General features: G+C 38.1%; 1 protein-coding gene across 1 annotated transcript in view; it reads right to left on the reverse strand.

Moving 5' to 3' along the window:
* The window catches only part of DNAH5 (dynein axonemal heavy chain 5), a 217,189-nt gene that overhangs the window by 175,051 nt on the left and 27,971 nt on the right, over positions 1 to 14,167 (reverse strand). The window contains exons 10-15 of the mRNA XM_072752730.1: positions 13,294 to 13,416; positions 12,534 to 12,749; positions 9,312 to 9,419; positions 3,575 to 3,660; positions 2,472 to 2,793; positions 1,353 to 1,559 (exon numbers count right to left, since the gene is read on the reverse strand). Of these exons, the coding sequence (XP_072608831.1) occupies positions 1,353 to 1,559; positions 2,472 to 2,793; positions 3,575 to 3,660; positions 9,312 to 9,419; positions 12,534 to 12,749; positions 13,294 to 13,416 (1,062 nt within the window). The remainder of the gene's footprint in view (positions 1 to 1,352; positions 1,560 to 2,471; positions 2,794 to 3,574; positions 3,661 to 9,311; positions 9,420 to 12,533; positions 12,750 to 13,293; positions 13,417 to 14,167) is intronic.

The following is a 14,167-nucleotide window of genomic DNA, read 5'->3' on the forward strand; positions in this document are numbered from 1 at the left end:
ATTCTCTTCCTTGGAGATCTCACCAAGGACAATTACTTTAAATACCAACTATGTTTCAGTTTTGTTTGTTTTAGTAATCTCTACACCCAATGTGGGGCTCAAACTCATGATCCCAATATCAAGAATTGCATGACCATGGGGCACCTAAGTGGCTTAGTCAGTTGAGCATCCAATTTCTGGTTTGAGTCAGGTGCTGATCTCATGAGTCCTGGTTCTGGTCCTGCATCCAGCCCTGTGCTTAATGGGATTTTCTCTCAACATCAGCAGCTTCCTCTTCTTATGATCTCTCTCTCTCTCTCTCTCTCTCTCTCTCTCTCTCAAAGAAATAAATAATTTTTTTAAAAAATAGTTGTAAATAAATAAATAAATAAATAACTAGTTGCATATTCTTCTGACTGAGCCAGCCAAGTGCCCCTCAATACCAACTATATTTTTAGAACTCTCAAATCTATGCCTTCCACTTTGACTTTTCCACTTAACTCTTTCATGGATAACACCTTCATTTAGATATCTAAAAGTCACCTTACACTTCAGATGGAAATTATTGATTCAATCCTGTCCTCCAAAATATACTAGATCCAGTCTGTAAATGGAACTTTCATTCTGGGCCACTGCATATTACTGAGCAAGTGGACAGAAAATGACCTATGGAGTGATACACAATTGTGCTACTTTAGTAAATCCAAAATTCAGTTTGAGTCACTCACATCAAACACAAAGAAATCATCCTTGAGTTCCCTCAGAACCTGCCTGTTAACATTCTCCTCTAATCCACTGATCTACTACTTAGCTGCCATCCTACTTCAAGCCACCATTATCTCCAACCTCAACCAGTACACCTTGCACGTAGCCTTCACACGGACACTCTGATCTCCCTAAAATCTATTCTCTACCCAGCAGCAAGAACAATTTTTATTATTAAAAAAAAAATCATGCCAGGGCACCTGGGGTAGCTCAATGACTGAGTGTCTGCCTTCAGCTCAGGTCGTGACCCCAAGGTACTGAGATCAAATCTTAGATTAGGTTCCCCGCCAGGGGCTTGCTTCTCCTTCTGCCTAGGTCTCTGCTTCTCTTTGTGACTCTCATGAATAAATAAATAAAATCTTTTTTAAAAAATCATGCCTTTTTCTCCTGCTCCAATTCCTACAGTGGCTTCCTGGTGCATTCAAACCTGTTCCTAGGTTTACGAGATCAGTGATGACCTAGCCTTTGCCAACCCTCCAGTCTCATTCCTTCTCAATCTCCACTCCAGTCATTCTGGGTACTTGCTACCCCTCAACAGTGACATATCACCAGATTTTTTTAATACAAACTGGGGCTAGCCAGAAAAGGGGAAAATTAAAGGACCATACCTTCACATTACTGAAGTTCTTTTTGTATACATCCCGTTTCTGGAACAGGGCAGCTGCAAATGGTGAAACTTCTAGCCCCATCTGTGACATGCACTCTGTTTCTCTAAATAAGGTTAATATCTGAGGATCAAAGTTTACAAACAATTCCCCCATGCATGGAGACTTCACCAATAAAGATGCCTCAAGTCCTACGTGAATTTCTTCAATCTGTGTGAAGAGATCAACATTTTTACTAGTAGAAAATTCAATGCCTCCGTAGGGTATCTAGTTCAGTCATTTCTGGGAATGACAATCAGGAAGTATTTGAGGATTTGAGCTTTTCAAATTAAAGACAACACTCTTCTTCTAAGATCATTTTCAGAAAACGGCCTTCGGGGTCTCAGCAGTGATGCAATGCAGTTGTGACTCACACCTGACAGATACGGGGACACTGCAATAGTGGTGGCTTCTCAAAAGCCATTTAGCTCTCCAAAACCTTCATGCCTACTCCATTATTTTTCCTAATAAAAGTTTCATAAAATCTATTAAACTCAGTTTTCAGTTATTTAGAAAAACAATGAATACCAGTATGGAGACATCTCTGTTATTGGCTCAGGCACCAAAAGCTGAACCAGGAAAATGAGATTTCATTTTAGAGGCCCTGTATGGCTGAATTTTATCCTCCAAAATACTTCCTGCCAATCTATAAAAAGATACAAGCATTGGTAGGGTATGAAGTACAATTTGATGAACATAGTATAACCAAAGAAAATTTGTTTAACAGAGACATACTAGTATTTACTGACACATTACAGAACTTAATGGATAGAAAAAAGACAGAAATCCTAATCAATGAGGTAAAAGAATCAATAAACTGGATCTTCTTTCTCCCTTGGGAGTCTGTAAATTAAACAAAAATGAGTTTCTGTTAACTGGCTTATAATTTTTTTTTAATTAATCATTTTTCTTCATGGATATATTATATTCTTTGACTGGTTACCTATATTCAACCAAACCTGTCCTATGAAATACCCACAAATCCAACTTTCTACAGGAATAAAACTGTCTAATGCTAGCAGAGGGTTTCCCACTGAGTTGACAATGAAGACATTTTTGAAGAGCACATATGGAGAGACTCACTCGTTCAAGCCACGCCCTGTGGTAGAGAACCTCAAACTCCAGGAGGACTTTGGCCACCCTGTTGTAACTGCGAATCACAGGCTTGGCTTCAGCCGTCTGTAGCACAGTTGGGTGCTGCTGGAAAAGCTGCATTGGTTGCTGAATCCTGTGGAAGAGCTGACGAGCCCACAGAATCTTCCCGGCAATGGGAGGCTGATCTCGAGCCAAAGGAGGATCGCATTTCTGCTTTGTATACAGCTTGGAGATCATATCAATGTCAGCCCCATAGTTTGCAAGAATATGCCGATATTTGTCATCGATACCAAGATTAGGTATATTCAATCTGATTTTTTAAAAAAAGTGAATGGTTTGAATTAATGAGAAGATACCTAGCAAGCTCCTTTATTAAGATTTATTTTAAAACATAGAGTAATGGAGGGGAGCCTGGGTGGCTCAGTTGGTTGGTTAAGTATCTGACTGACTCTTGGTTTTGGCTCAGGTCATGATCAGGCTCCATGCTCAGCATGGAGTCTGCTTGTCCCTCTCCCTCTGTTCCTCCCCTACCTCTCAATCTCTCTCTCTCTCTCTCTCTCTTAAATAAATAAAATCTTTTTTAAAAATATGGTAATGGAAAGAATGAGATATTTGGCATTTTTAAAAAAACAAAATAGTATCAATCCATCCACTGTACCTCAATAAAGTGGTTTTAAAAAATAGTATCGTGGTGCCTGGCTGGCTCAGTCAGTAGAGTATGCAACTCTTGATATCAGGGTCATGAGTTCAAGCCCCATGTTGGCCATTGAACTTATTTTTTAAAAAAAATAGTATCAATCCTTAAAATCTAGGCAAAATCATTAACCTGGTATGAATTTTTTCAAATTACTTAAACATTAAGTAATATTATGATAGGTAGTCACAAGGTATTTCAAAGCTAACAGGCAATGAAACAAACGCCTAATCATCTGAAAAACTTAAAAACAGAGACCCTGTTATGCAGAATTACAAGAAAGGATTTTCTTTCCATTAGAATATGAAAAAATAATTAACAATAATAAAATAAGCTAAACTATGTTCATATGACCCCAGTTTTAGAAGCTAGAACAGAATTTGTTTCAAATTTTTACCTTTCAAATTTCTTTAACATCCTTAGAGCTTGATTTGTGTTTTGAATCCTTTCAAATGTAACATCCATGAACTTCTGCAACTCATTCTAAAATAGAATGAAGTCTAATTGTAAACAATGAATTCAGATTGAGAAAAGTCCCATTCTTAAAAAATTTTTAGGGTATACATTTTTTTTTATCAAAGTATAATTGACATACAATGTCACTTAGTTTCAGGTACAACACATTGATTTGACAATACTACACATTACTCAGTGCTCAGCACATAAGTGTAGTCACAACAGCTGTCACCATAAACTATTATAATATTATTGAGGAAGAAGTCCTATTGAGCAGCAAGACAAAAGAGCCCCCCATTCTCTATGAACACATACAATATAACAGAAAATATAACAGAAAATTTAATATTCACCCAAGCTTGAAATATAAATGCCCAGAAGCCAGAAGAAAGAGGGACTTGAAAGCCAGAGTAGTCACGGGAGTTGGCACCTTAGCAGGCTCCATGGGTTTGGGTCAGATAAAGGGCCAGGGGGTTAGCACTGGGGTTTTATCACAATGTGGGCAGAGAAGCTGTGAGGTCCTAATACTCTCAACAGAGTATTTGCAGAGAGCCATTGCCCTTGAAATACAGCCCAGTCCAAGCAGTGATTGTGTCCACAAGATGGGGAAAGCAGCAGTCGGGCTTGCCACCTGCCTAGAGACATGAAGGGATGAAACAGGCTGCCTCAATTGTGATCCCACACTTCCCCTGTAAAGGTCCATGCAGCAACTATTTTCAGCTTTGTGGAGCAGCTATCTTTCACAACTACTCATTCACCACTATGTGCAGAGGCAGCCATAGATAAGCTATAAACAAAGAGGCAGGGCAGGATTTGGCCTTTGGGCATAGTTTGCTGACCCCTGCCCTAAAGCAAATGAAATCCTATGTCTGTGCCACACCTACATGAGCGGTCTGAGTTTAGACTACACATGAGATGAGAGGGTCTAACCTAAGAAATTAAGATAACAGCTAGTCTGGAATGGCAAAACCACTGGGGTCCCAGCAGGAGGAATGCAAAGCCACTCTACAGAAACATGTCCAGAGCCCATGGCTGTAAGACCACTACAGAAAAATAAATTAGTAAATAACTCCTGAGAATTTCAAAAGGAATAACTTAAATATCAAAATTTTAAGAAATATCTTTCATAAAGCTGTCAAATCTACTTTCCAAAATGATCTTCATTATGGTTCCTGCAAACCTTACATATCTTACACTATTGTACAAATCTGCCCCCTCAAAAAAAATTACACCAAAAAATAAAGCATGTGATTTATTCTTTGTTCACTGTGAGATTTGGTACAGTTGTCACTAAAATCTAAATTGAGTTAATCAAAGACATAAAAATTGTTTCATTATTTTCTGTCTTATATTCAAGATAAAGTTCCAATCAGTCCTTTTTTTCTCAATTTTACCAGACCAAAGTTTTGAGCCTCTACAATTAAAGGGGTCATTAGCTTACATTGTGATAGAACTGGGAAGCCAGTTGCACATGCAGTAAGAATAATACCAAGATCAGCTTGATTGTACACAAGTAGTTTGACAAGACAACCAGTTGGAAATATCCAGGACACACTGGAAACACTCAATACTTGAAGAGACACTGCTACCTGGGGGCAAATAGGAATGCTCTCTGCCCCATTCAGCAAAACCTCAAAGTTGAAGGATCACTACACTTACGGCAACGTATTCTTGTTCTCAATACTTGTCATTATTCCCACTACAACTATATATGAATACTCTTTATATACTATATATATAATTTATAAGATAGATTAAAAACAGAGACCCTGTTATGGGTCACATAGACCGATAGATAGATAGATAGATAGATAGATAGATAGATAGATAGATAGACAGATGTTACTTCTTCTGCAAAGACCACATGCTAGGATTGAAAAACTGTCCCGCACTGAAGAACAGTATGGCTGGCCTACCTAAATAAACACTCAAATGTTGTCAGTATGTGAACAACAACAAGAAGAAACTTGTATAAACCATGCACAACTAGACAACAATGCTTTGCAATGCTTATATTCCCTTCCTCAAACTTCAAACAGTAGCAACTTTACTAAGCCCTAATACCTGTACGAGGTTTTCCTTGCTTTTCTACCCTGTGGCTTTTCTACCCTTTAGCACAAAGGCCTGTGCTAAACGCTGTATGAACATCTAAGAACTTATATTCATCTTCTTTTCCCTTCCTTGGGCCATTGTTATAGTCTTGTAGAGTCTGGCCATGGAATCTTCATACTAGTCCTCTTATTAGTCCTGGGCTCTCAAGTTCTACTCAATTTTTTCTTATCTCAGCTTGGCATCTCAACAACTTGTCCTTTACTAAATACTGCCTCACTCTGCATGCTGGAATCAGTATGCTTCTAGACTTCCACTGCTCCCCTGGTTCCAAGGCATTCCCTCTCTTGGACCAGTGAGCACTAGCACAAACTCACCCTGGATAGGATCCAGGCTCTGAGCACTGGACACAACCTTGATCCAAGGCACTCATGTACCACCATCTCTCCATGCCCTCCAGTCCTTATCTTGAAGACACCACAGTTACTGGTCCCCGCCCTCCCTTCTCTCCAAGGTTCATCACTCCAACTCCCAACTCCAACAAGAGGTGTGGAGAGGTCAGTATTTCCCCCCTGATTTTATAGAAACAAGGACTGAATTCATGAGAGTAGGTAAGTAATTTAAAGGAGAAAGGGGCTGGATAAAGAAAGAGAATGGATGGGCGCTTGGCTGGCTCAATCGGTAGAGTATGTGATTTTTGATCTCAGAGTTGTGAGTTCAAGCCCTGCACTGGATGTAGAGATTACTTAAAAATAAGAATTTTTAAAAAGAAAGGCGCCTAGGTGGCTCAGTCAGTTAAGCAGCCAACCCTTGATTTCAGCACAGGGCATGATCTCAGGGTCGTGAGATTGAGCCCTGCATTGGACTCCATGTTCAATGGGGAGTATGCTTCTCTCTCTTCCTTTCCCTCTGCCCCTCCTTAACACTTGTGTGTGCACTCTTTCTCTCTAAAATAAATGAATAAATCCTTTTTTTAAAAAGGGAGGGGGCGTCTGGGTGGCTCAATCAGGTAAGTGTCTGCCTTCAGCTCAAGTCGTGATTTCCAGATCTGGGGATTAAGCTGCACATCTGGCTTCCTGCTCAGTCTGCTTCTCTCTCTCCCTCTCCCTCTACCCCACTTCACATTCTCTCTCTCTCTCTCTCTCAATAAATAAATAAATAAATAAATAAATAAATAAATAAATAAAATCTAAAGAGAGAGAGAGAGAATGTTGAAAGGGACAAAGAAGTCAAAGAAAAAGCAATCTTCCAACCAGAGACAAGTAGACCATGTTTGAGGTGTAAGACGAGATAAACAATACTGTTGAATTAGAAAAAAAAAAAAAGATTAGTGCAAATAGGGTAAGTATCTACAACTAATGCTTTAAAATCAGACTGAAGGGCATTTATAAAATTATATTCTTGGTATTATACAAAGTGGGCACAGTTTTTTTTTATTGGAGTTCAATTTGTCAACATATAACATAACACCCAGTGCTCATCCCGTCAAGTGCCCCCCTCAGTGCCCATCACCCAGTCACCCCAACCCCCCACACACTTCCCTTTCCACCATCCCTTGTTCGTTTCTCAGAGTTAGGAGTCTCTCATGTTCTGTCACCCTCCAAAGTGGGCACAGTCTTGACAAGGTCTCCCCATTCCTCTTACATCCCCCATCCATGTACTTCGACAACATGTTGTTATAGCAACAGGTGTAGCCTCCTCTCTGAAGCCTTTGCTAACCCCAGCCAAGCAGAAGGTAGGGTTGTTCTCCTAGGCTCACATCGTACCCTCATGGGCTCCTGCAATTATGCCCTGTATTACAGGCCTGTCCTCCCTGTAAGTTTCCTTAGGACTTCTTTGGAATATGTCCCTTTATCTTTGAATCCTCACTTCCAGGCATAAGATCAGAATATTATACTGTTATAGTTGGTCATTTTAGCCACTACTTTTCCTTTTTTTTAAATGATGTACTCATTATTCTAACATGTATGTATTTGTATTTTAATCATATCACATGTCTATCTCTGACTGTGAGCTCTGAGGGCAAATCTAGATGATTTATTTCTGTATTTATAACACTCAGCATAAAGGTGTTCCCCATCTACCTCTATCCCACACACAAGCTACTAAAGTACCATGTGACCTGGAGCTTCTGGGAAACACAGAGGGAGCAGAGAATCAGGACTACCACTGCCCATCAGTTTCCAAAAAGAGATCAAGATCCACCATCCTTATGTCTGAATCACCCCCCAAAAAAGTCACTGCATAAATTATCATAGGCACTACACTTTCCCATCAACTGAAACATGTCTCCTAGCATAATAGTTAAAAACTTGAATCCTAGGGCCAGTCTGCCTGTATTTAATCCTGACTCTACCAATTGTTATCCCTGTGACTTTGGGCAAGTCATGTAACCTCTCTGTGCCTTTTTCTTCCTCTGCAAAAGAGGGCAATAACAGCACCCACTTTACAAAATGATTGTGATTATTAAGTGGTTAATACCCATAAAGTGCTTAGGATAGTAACATACAGAATGAGCTAATTTTATTGTGATTTCTTTTATCACTGAACTCACTCCCTCAGAGCTCTTTATCCTTAAAGTATAGAAATTGACTTCAAATCAAATATTTTGGAAAAGAAGTAACAAAATGGTCATTTTCCTTTTATAATCAGAAGGGCATAGGATGAAAAAGTCTGCATATGAACTACGGTACACACTTATGAGGTCATTCTCTCCCTTACTCTCCCTGATTCTCCTCCTCTTAATGACAAACATCCCCAACATCCCCACAACAGAGGTCCCAACCCCACCACATAACCCACATGTCACAGGCCCAGGGCTAGACACTCCACTAACTAGCCAACCCAACCCTTTCCTTATGGATTTGAAGCTGAAATTAGTCCTAATATACGTTCTCAGAAGTTGCTAATGGCCACTCATTGCCCAATGGACTGGAAGTCAAGATGTCTGGTCTGTAGTGAGTGGGGGTGGGGGACTAGGGCAGAAAGATAAGAGAGCCTACAGACCAAGAAGGGCCCGAGTGCTGAATGGGTCCTGATACCACTGTTTCTAAGGTGAGCTGCAACCCTGCCTTTGCAATCTGCCAGACAGTTGGTATAAAGTAACAATGGGCCACCTGGGTGGCTCAGTGGTTGAGTGTCTGTCTGCCTTCCGCTCAAGGCATGATCCCAGGGTCCATCCTAGGATTGAGTCCCACATTGGGCTCCCTGCGTGGAGCCTGCTTATGTCTCTGCCTGTGTCTCTGCCTCTCTCTCTGTGTCTCTCATGAATAAATAAATAAAATCTTTTAATAAATAAAGTAACAAACAAATGGGAGCAAATTTCTATATTCTAATAACCCCACATTTCAAAAGAAAATGAAAGTTAATTTTCTAAGAACTAAGATGGAAGACATGCAGAAGTCTGTGATTACAGATCATTATCCAAAGCTATATTTATGACCCTTTAATCCATAAAAAAGAGCCTTCAATTATTTATGTGAAATCACAAAATGCAGGCTGCAGTTATGATCGGTCACCTCTGTGATGAAGATGCCTCTCCCTTCTGAATGGTTAATGATTAGCAGCATTATACAGAATGGAAAAAATAAACACAAAACTGTCAACAGGCATTTTATTATATGACTTACATGAAGGTCACAAGTCTGCTTGCAAAACTCTTCATAATCCTGGTCAAAATCCATTTTCCGCTGGTCTAAGAAATTATATTCCTTTTTCTTTATGGTGGCAACCATACTCTAAAATGTTATGAAAGATGTAAGACAATATTTAAATATTCTTGCATTACTTTATTAAATATGATCTTTAAAAGTAAAACCTGTATAATCATTCCCCAAAAATCAACTTAAAAGGAGCCCTATTTAATTATTCACATTGCTTAATGTTTATCAGAGGCAATATAATGTTGCCTACTGCATTCAGACAAATCATTTAGAAAGCATTTTCATGAGGTTTTACATATTCCTAAAGAAAAATGTAAAATAAAACCAAATCTGAAAAGTAGAATATTTTCTCTAGAATTTTTTACTAATGACATCAGATATATATATGTATATATATGTGTGTGTATATATATATATATATATATATATATATATATATAAAAGCCTAGAGTAGAATTTACTAGAACATTTTTCATTGAAAAGTTTGAGTCTTCTCAGAAAATAAATAACACTAACAGAACCCAAACAGCCTGGGAAGAAAATAGTTGTAATATCTGGAGATAAAAAACTATCTTCCAGGCCTTGCATGTCTTAAATAAAACATCAAACCACAATCTGCCATTTCAAGAATCTCCAGAATTAACTGCTTCCTCCCACCCTGCAAAGCCACAATTTATAACTAAAAAGTACAAATCAGGCAATTCGTCTCCTTGAGAATACTATTATCCTACGTTTTGTTTGCTCAGAATAATGAGTTATCATGCTCTATGATCATTCTTAACCAGTACTAAGCCATTCTCAAACTCAGGTGCCCACATTGTTGACACAGGCATATAATTTTTATGAAGAAAGTTGAGCCTCCTTCCATCATCTCTTCTTCAAAGTCATTTCCATTTAAACATCATTTCAAATCTCTCAATAGACAAAATTGTGTAAACTGCATAACTTCCGGAATCAAGTTTACTAATTACATTTAGTGCTGTATAACTACAAAATTCGTTCTATGTAGATACTGTATCCATATAATGCCACCCATCATGTTATGTGCAATTTATAAAAGAGGCACAGAAAAGCTGCATTCCTACATCTTCATGTGGCAAAAAAAAGATTTGGGGCCTTTGGAAAATTCAACTCTATGATTGGATTCAAAGGTCACTTAAGAATATTAAGTTAATAAACTAATTAATAATGACATTAAATCAACTAATCAAACTTGATCTAGTAAATCATTTACTTGACAGATATTTATTGCACACCCATTATATGCTAGTGAACCCTGAAGACACAGAAAGAAATGGAGCAGATGTCCCTGCCCTCAGAGAACTTCCATGCTCAATAGGGGAGAGGGGTCAGAACCTATGTAGAGCACAAATAAATGAACAGGATAATTTCACACTGTGATAAAATGAGCAATGTGACATACAATGGTTGAGAGGAACAGAGGTCAAGGAAAACCTAACTGAAAGGGTCATTTAAATGAAGTTCTGGAAGCCAAGAAGGAATAACCATGTGATAACACAGAAACAGAACTTTCTAGGAAAAAAAGCTCTATAAGCCCTAAGGTGGACTGAACTGAACTGACCTGTGCCTGAAGAATATCAAAGGACAGACAGGAGAGGCAGGCAAGGAGGTGGGAGGGGTGGACAGGACCTTGATAGCTAAGCCAGGAGCCTGAGTTTCATCTCCACGGTCACCATTTTGAATTTCTAACATTGGTACTAACACAAAAATCTCACTTGACGCTTTCATGCACCATCCACATTTTATTTCACTACCCTCTAATAAATCTGTTTTATTCCTTATTTCACTTTAGATTTTCAAAGCAATTTCTCTTTTCAGTATTTCAATCAGGTTAAAACAGTCTTTATCTGCATTTAGATGTATAGTTCAACTTCTCCTTCAAAAATAAACTCTGAAATATGGTCGAAAGTTATTTTTTCATTAAGAATAGAAAATAAATAAATTCCAAACTAAAAGTAAATTAACATATTATGTCTTTGTCTTGCAAAAACTGTTGGTTTCATATATAGATTATCCACCCAGTAGGTAATACCCAGCCCACCTAAAATGTTTCCTGCTATATAACAAATATATTTCTTCTTTTCCTAAAATCTGGTCTACTCAGGAAATGAAAAAGATTCCTGATATTAGCCTAAACTGTTAGAGTACAAAAACCAACATGAGGCAATAAGTTATATGATCCTTCTCAAATTCAAGTACAAAAAAAAAATTAGCTTTTAATATTACTGTCCCCAAACAAGAGAAACTTGACTATATCTAGATGAAGAATCTAAAACCCATTCTGTTTGTAAATTTTTTTAAAACTTTAAAACATTATTAGATCATTGTGCCCACATAAAAACTAAGGTGAGTTATACATATGCCCTTATAAGATAAAGCAGTTAAAAATCAAAATAATGAGGAATGGTTGGGCTAAATTAAAATCTCGTCCCTTTTATTTTGTTAACATAGATCCAAATAAAATGCTTAAATGCAGCCACAATCAGATGCGCTTAGAACTTTGTGTCAGCTAGTGCCTGACACATAGTATATGCTTCATTAAATATTTCTTGCATGAATAAATGAAGTAGTAAGTTATATTTAAACATTTTTCTTGTGCTACTATTGAAAATACTCTTACTAATGATGATTAACTTTAGACTATTGAGAAGTCATTCTCATAATCACATACCTGAAAAGAACATATTAGCACCATTACACAATTCTCAAATAGATTTAATTTCTTTATTGTTCAAGGACCATGGAGTTTCCATCTAACATTACCGACCTTTTATTTGAATCATTCTAAATATAGATTATTTATGCAAAATATTACAGTTTTAGTTATGGAGAAGGGTAGCAAATTTAGTTTTAAAGTACAGAACCTCGGGACACCTGGGTGGCTGGTCAGTGGAACACGCGACTCTTGATCAGTCTCCCACTAGGTGTAGAGATTATTTTTAAAAAATTAAAATCTTTAGGGATGCCTGGGTGGCTCAGTCAGTTAAGCATCTGTCTTTGACTCAGGTCATGATCTCAGGGTCCTGGGGTTGAGCCCCATGTCTGGCTCCCTGCTCAGCAGGCAGTCTACTTCTCCCTCTCCTTCTGCTCTGCCCCCACTCATGCTCTCTCTCTTTCATTCTCTTTCTCTCTCTCTTAAATAAATAAATATAAAATAAAGAACAGAACCTGGTATCTAGTGACCATGTCTTCCAGTCCTTCAATTTTAGAATCTTGCAGGACTGAGTATGTCCTGAAGGTTGTAAAGATGTCTATTATCTTGGCAAGACGTCGGTGGAAAGTTTCAAATTTTCCAAAAATATACATCTCACTAAATTCAAATTGCTTTTCACTTGGATCTTGTTTAAGTTTTTGTTTCATCTTATGAAAGCAATGTTGATATTCCTTAAAATTAAAAACCAAAATATTAGAAAAGGAATGTAACACAGGTACCAACCTTATCCTTTTAAGTGGAGGCAGCCACAAATTCAGGATGGAATGGCAAACCCTTTAGTACATACCTATTCTTCAGCTGGGAATGTCATCATTTCCCAACTCCCAATTTAGCAAATTCTCAATTATTCATGTTCTAACTCAAAGGCACAGCCTTTCCACTTGGTCCCCCTGTGTCAGCAGTAGCCTCACTCTGTGTCTAGCTCTCCATTCGCCCATAAGAACCTAAAGAGACTACAGCATCTTTGTATCTCTGGTACTGAGGATGGCATCGGAACATAACAGGCCTCCCAAATGGTAGAATAAGTGAATAAATTTTGAGAGCAGATTTATTAACATTCAATTTTCTTAACAATAAAGAATTACTGTTTTATGAAAAGAATTACTTTTGAGCAACTAATAATGTGGTCATCGCCAAGTGACTTAAGATGCATCAGCATAAGCAATGTAAAAATAATAAAACGTTATCTAAATATGTTATTAAGCTGATCATTACCTGCTTCAGCTTAATTGCAGATAATATTTTCTCCATCACAACATCCTGCGGCTGGCTCCAGATGGAAGCAGTTCCATTGTTGGTAATATAGGCTTTACACGCAGATATCATCTGATTGGTCACCTGGAGTTTCCCAATAAAATGGTTTCAGGTACATAAAACAGCCATCAGTCATAAACTGGACTAGAGGGCCCTAGACTCCTCTCCCTCTCAGAGTGTACAATCTGCGTACTTGACACTAGGTTTCTTTTTTCCCATCATAACTGTGACCAAGCACTAACCTTGCTCTGCCTCAGCCTGACAAACAAAAATTGTATATACTTAAGATGTACAACATAATGCTTGATATTCACATACAGAGTGAAATGATTACCACAAACATGTTAACACATCTACTACTGCACAGTTACCATTGTGCGTGTGTGTTGAGAAGACTTAGATCTGTTCTCTTAGCAACTTTTGAGTACACAATACAGTATTATTAACTATACTCATTATGTTGTGCATTAGATCCCCAGAATTTATTCATCTTAAAACAGAAAGTTGTAGCTTTTGACAGTATTTCCCCATTTCTCATACTCTCTAACCCCTGGCAATCACACTTCTATTCTCTACTTCCATTTGTTTGACATTTTTTAGATTCCAATCTCTGTCAAAATCATTTATAAATTCAGAGTTGGAAGCACTACAACAAATCAACAGTTCAGGCCGCCTTGTGTATGCAGGATGAACTTAACCAACCAGGAAAGGATTCACTCCCTATCTAAAAGCTACTGAAGGGGCACTTGGGGGCTCAGTTGGTTAAGTGTCTGCCTTTCAGGTCAGGTCATGATCCCAGGGTCCTGGGATTAAGCCTCACATCAGGCTCCCAACT

This window comes from Vulpes vulpes, chromosome 3 (assembly GCF_048418805.1).
Source record: "Vulpes vulpes isolate BD-2025 chromosome 3, VulVul3, whole genome shotgun sequence".
Classification (NCBI taxonomy): Eukaryota; Metazoa; Chordata; class Mammalia; order Carnivora; family Canidae; genus Vulpes; species Vulpes vulpes.